The 5,612-nt window shown below is 36.2% G+C and overlaps 1 protein-coding gene across 1 annotated transcript; it reads right to left on the bottom strand.

Moving 5' to 3' along the window:
• Nucleotides 1–902: 902 nt before the first annotated feature.
• On the bottom strand, nt 903–5,219 carry LOC149794922 (uncharacterized). Its single transcript, XM_089964564.1, has 2 exons — nt 4,940–5,219; nt 903–4,318 (listed from the first exon to the last, which is right to left on the bottom strand). Exon 2 carries the CDS (start codon nt 4,252–4,254, stop codon nt 2,239–2,241), a length of 2,016 nt encoding a protein of 671 aa, XP_089820690.1. The 5' UTR covers nt 4,255–4,318; nt 4,940–5,219; the 3' UTR covers nt 903–2,238.
• Between the last annotated feature and the right edge of the window lie 393 nt (nt 5,220–5,612).

Below are 5,612 nucleotides of genomic sequence, written 5' to 3' on the forward strand. Positions count from 1 at the left end.
ACAAATCTGAATTTCCTCAAAATGTACTTTCTTAGTTCTGCAAATCCGAATAACATGAGCCATATCATGAGGTCTCAAGCTTGATTCCACATTTCGAAATTGTATTGTAATTTCGACTATATTAGAAGTGCAATTACATCCTCCTTACTGCACTCAAAATGAAATAATCATTAAATTCAATAGCGCCTTTTTGATAGCTGCAATTGAAACACTTCATATTTTTCCCACATAATGATTTCAAATAGTCAATGACAGAACAAACACGCTTGCAGATGCAAACACGGTTCTCCCGCGCTGCAACAATCCGATGTATTTCATGTACAATTTGCACAGATAAATCCAGTCCATAATCACGAAATTTCGTAGAATCGACAAAAGTACCAAAATCTATTCATTCCAGATCAAGTGGAAAACTTGTTCCAATGCGTATTCATGCACAATATGACTCCAAATTTCAATTTTAAGTAGACAAAAACGCCATTTTCTTTCGAAACTTATGTCTAGCGCGCGACAAGTTCAGATTTATCTGGGCGGAGTTATGTCTGCATTAATAATTTTGTTGTTGTGTAATGATGAATCTGCGCTTGTGTATTTAGTTTGGAATACGGCATACATTCATTTACGTTGTTTCAAGGTCGTGCAGTATTATTCCATCCAAACAAATTGTTCATATTTTCCCACACAAAGGCAGTAACCTATAACTACGAGCAGACAACAGATAGTAAAAGAAATATTTTCTTCTTCATGAAACGTGTATATTTTTGTGCTTGGACAGATGAAAACGTAATTCAGTCTTATTGAGTATGCACATGCAAGGTGGTGAATCATTATTTGATGTATGAAAAAGAATAAAATTAAGAAATAAAATACAACAAATCATCAAAACAACATGTCGATGGCAATTGGATAATTTATTTCGTCTTTAAAGAACGAAAAAAGCGGTAAGTGATTAAAACTGATGAATGAATATATTGATAACATTATTTTCTCATAAATACCGCCTGTATTCGTTTAATTAATTGATTGTATTTTAAGGGCGCACCAGCACTCTTATCCTATACAAAATGGTATATGTATAATCCTTTAAAAGTTATAAAAAAGTCTCATATCGACCAGCGATATCAAAACCAAATAGTTAAACTTAAAACGATGAGGTGGTAACGGTGATTACTCTTTTAAAAAACGAGACCAACTGCAAACTTCACATATATCTACCGCCACATAATTCGCCTACAGATCTGGGCCTGTGCAGTTTGTTAATAAGAATCAGTATGAAAAACAACATAGACCCTGATCTACGGGTAAATTATGCTTCGGCAGGGCTGGATATACGTGTTTGCAGTTTGACTAAGCTTATAAACGAGTACATTGGTAAGTTACGCTTGCTCTGAGATTTGACGTACTTGAATAACGTTATGTATTTGACATACCTAAATGACGTCAACCAACTCTAAACAAATCACACTATCCCTGAGATATCTCCAAAAACATTGAAATTAATTTAATAAGACACACAGACAACAAATACAACATCACTGACAACCATTCTTGAGGTACGTTTGAATGGAAAGTACATTTGAAAGTCCATTGCTGAGCATGTGCATTTATCATAATCCAATTGGCACGCTTTCTTGCCTATGGAAGTATTAAAATGACATGGTCGTGTAGTTTGTACTACATGTTATGATTGCCTATATCTCGGTTTATTTCCCGTGTTATTTCTAAATAAATGTTTTCCTTCGTTCTATTTAACTCTGAACCAGTCTGATGTCCTTTACAAACTAGCATGGTAGTTTAGTTTCTCAATAAAATTGAAAGGTCAAAACGTGGAACGTTTTACTCAGTCATGCTACCACAGTTTTACAAAAGTTTTAATTCTGATTGTCAAATATTGCACAGCCATTAGTAAGGAAAATCTGCGAGAATCTACAAATTATTGGTATTTGCGTTTCATGAACACAGTAAGTTGCCATAACAAAAATGGTTATAATTAGACAATAGTTAACTAGTTTACGAAAGAGTTAAAAGCATTGTTTTCCACATAATTGGATTTCGGTTAGAAATGGAGGCTTATCATCATCGTGTAGTTTTTGCGAAAACAACATGTTGAAATCGATGTCATCGAAGGTTTCTACTTCAGATCATAAACCTGAAGTGTCGAATTTAAAATAAGAACATAAGTAACTAACATTGAATTACAACTGGGTCTTTTCTTGGACAACTGTTAATATAACCCTTTCACTTGGATTCATTGTAAAATAATGGGTTATATTTAAACGGACTACCAGTCAATGTACCCAAGCTTCGATATGTTCCAGCTGTTGATATAATATGAAGTCCATCTACAATATTTTCTCTGTACATGTCATGTCTCTGTCGTCTACAACTGCATTTGAAATTAGAGGAAAGGGAGGTAAATCCGGTGTAAAACGGAAGCAGGAATAAAGACCCAAACATAATAACAACTAGAATCGCCTGTTCTAAAAATAGGCCGACGAGAATACTTGCTATTAAGGCAAACAGTGAATATCCCCATAGATGTTTCAGACTGGAAACAAAAGGGTTTGACTGTTTAAATTCTTCTTCCACAGCTCTCTGCGGAATCCATTTGACATTGGGTGAAATGTTGGCTGCCCAGGACCGGCAGATACGGACTGTACCGACGAGAGCTTCGGGAGTAAACTGGCAGATTGAAGCTATTGTCTCGAAAAGCACGCCTTTATAGTTTTTCCTATTGCATGTTGCAAACTTTGGAAAGACAAGCACAATGAACATGACGATGATAATGGAAGCATACCGATAACGAAGATGGACGCTGATATGGAGGATGATGTACAACAGAAGGAGAGGTTTCATAAACATTTGCCGTAAGGCCGAATGAGCAATGTAAGAGCTCACAAAATCTAGTTTACTTGGTGTCCTTACTTTAGTCATGTTGAAGCTCTTTCGTTGAAAGATTTTTTGTAAGAATCTCATCGGCCTGCCAAAAGCGTTAGGCCAAAAGTACATGGCAAGAAGTATTTCACCCCTATTCCACCTCCTTTCACGAATATTCCATGTTATATAGTTGTAGCTTGGAGCTTCAAGCAGGTAAACTGACCCAGCATAAAGAGGTTGTAAAATGGCTGCCTCAAATGTGTCATGACTGAGAACATCAATAGGAACACGTTCAATCAATTTGTCTTTGGTGCCAATTACTTTGTCAATGTACACACGATTTTTTATCAGTCCCTTCCCAAAGAATCCTGATTGACCCAAGAGGGCTGTAATAGCGTTTGTCATCGGTTCATATATGCCTTGTCTCATGGATTCTAAATGCATAAAAATTGTGTCGTCTGGTTTGCAATGAAGCTTTATTGCTGGCTGAATTATGCCCCTCTCCGGATGTGCTGCCGCTATTTGAAGCAGTTCGGTCACTGCACCTCTTGGAACACCAGTGTCAGCATCAAGCACGAGCGTGTAATCAAATTTACGTTCAAAAACATTATTTACATCGTCAGAAGCATGAAATAAGGGCTGTCCGTAGGGACGAGCATTTTTTCCGTAATATTTCGGATCACAGTAACTGTATGCTTCACATTCTCCTTCTGATAACAACATCAAGTCCTGGTACTGGCCGCATTTTCGTACAACACGACTCACACGATGCAGGACCATAAACTCTCGTGCATATTTATCACATATATCGTCTAAATACTCACGAACAAAAACTGTTGGATCTATATTTTCATACATCTGCCAAACGGTCTTTAATCGATGTGAATCCATGGATTCGTAATCTCCCTGCGAAAAAGAAACACCCTCACGAAACAGTTCGTCGTAAATTATGGCTCTATTGGTGTCTCTTTTCTCTAACTCGTAATTTTTCAGTTCTTCGTCGTTTGTTGCGCTCACTAGGACAGCAGAAACGTTTGGTCCAAGATTACCGATGAAAGCCTCGTACATCGTCTCAAAACATTCGTCGATGTCATCTTTGCTTGTTGCCAGAAGGTTGTAGTTCAAAACTATCGTCAGTCTGTCAGCTGGAGCCTTCTTGTTTTTCCTTTGGTTGCCACCGACAATTAGAGTTGCAATCGTTTGGACAGGAAATTCAAAAACGGAACCTTGTAGAATGCTTAAAATCACTACAACGAAGACGCCATTTACGATATTCGTTTGTGACCAATCAATGTTGAGGGTGTTTAAGATCACAGCCACTAAAGAGAGAGCCATCCATATTGAAAAGTACAGAAATACCCGCAAACTTTTCCTCATTCTAGGGCGAGTAGATAGGATTGAAACTTTTTAAAGTTGTAATATCTATTATATCTTTCCACGCCTGAAAATAAAATTTTTAAAGATATAAAAACAATATTTCCCACGCTAAATGTTCGTTACGATTGTTACAAAAATATGCAAATCTGACATGTTCGGGATCAAGAAAATGCTCCGAGAAAAAATACTTCAAACAATATTATTGTAGTTCTTTTCACGGTTTCGATGAGGATTCGTGTCGGGTTATTAGCATACAGCTTTAACCGTAACCAAATATTTGTTTATTTAAGTCGACTTTCCGTATTACAAAAATGGATTGTATTTAAAATCGTAGAGTGGTGTCTTATAATGAAAAATTTATTACATGTAGGTGCAAAAATATTTAACTACAAGACGACGACGAAAATCATTATTTCTTTTACTGAACGTTCCACAGTCGAGGCCTACAGAAAAATTGTTCTTCTCAAATAAGACAAAATATGAATGACATCAACATTTAATGAATGCGACAAACTATGTGCTACAGTAAAACGGTTAATGAAATTATGAAATGTTTAATATGAACATGTTATCTACATTAAGAAAATTGATTCTGGATGGTATAAGCTGTACCAATGGTGGAGAAGGCATACATATAGCGTTTATCTTTGTTAATTATTGACTTATCAAAACTTACAACACTTACTTAATGTTCAGTGATAAGAAGTCTCACCAGCGGACGTGTCTGTAATCCAAGTAGAGTAACTGGTATTGATTTGCGAGTTTACATAACTGTCCTTTTATAACCATATCGTCTCCAATACATAATTATATCCAAATGGGTGATTTTGATTGCTCATTTCACTGCGCTTGACCCACCCAAGTACATGCCCTACTCACCTGAGTGCGCTTGAAAAAGCTTGTGACGAAAGCGCATTCATTTACTTTTTGAAATTCAACCTCGTGGGATTGGAGTGTTATCATAGTTGTGATGCCTACCGCGGTGCATTAATTGCTATGTTCAAATGTGCGTTGTAAATAATATTTATGGCTGTCACAACTGGTGATCAGCACATTAGTCTAAGAATATAGGATATCAATACTTTTAAACGTCAGTATCTTTCAAAAGGCGTAATGTTTATTATGAAATGGGGGTGTTCAAGGATTAGCATGTGGTTATAATACTGTCTATATATGTTTATATATAATACATGTTTATGCTATTTTACTGCACTCCTTCATGTATTATGTAATCGATTTTAAACCGTCATGATTTAACAATTTCTGTGAATGTTGATGTTAAAATCTGCATTGTTGATAGCTTATACCATCTGCAAAGGGAATTTTAAAAGCGTAAGCCATAGTCTAACATTTCCACT

This window comes from Sinohyriopsis cumingii, chromosome 7 (assembly GCF_028554795.1).
Source record: "Sinohyriopsis cumingii isolate HCF-2022 chromosome 7, ASM2855479v2, whole genome shotgun sequence".
NCBI lineage: Eukaryota > Metazoa > Mollusca > Bivalvia > Unionida > Unionidae > Sinohyriopsis > Sinohyriopsis cumingii.

Excerpts from the sequence above, each read along its gene's own strand:
- LOC149794922 (XM_089964564.1), bottom strand. The coding sequence starts at position 4,254 with ATGAGGAAAAGTTTGCGGGTATTTCTGTACTTTTCAATATGGATGGCT.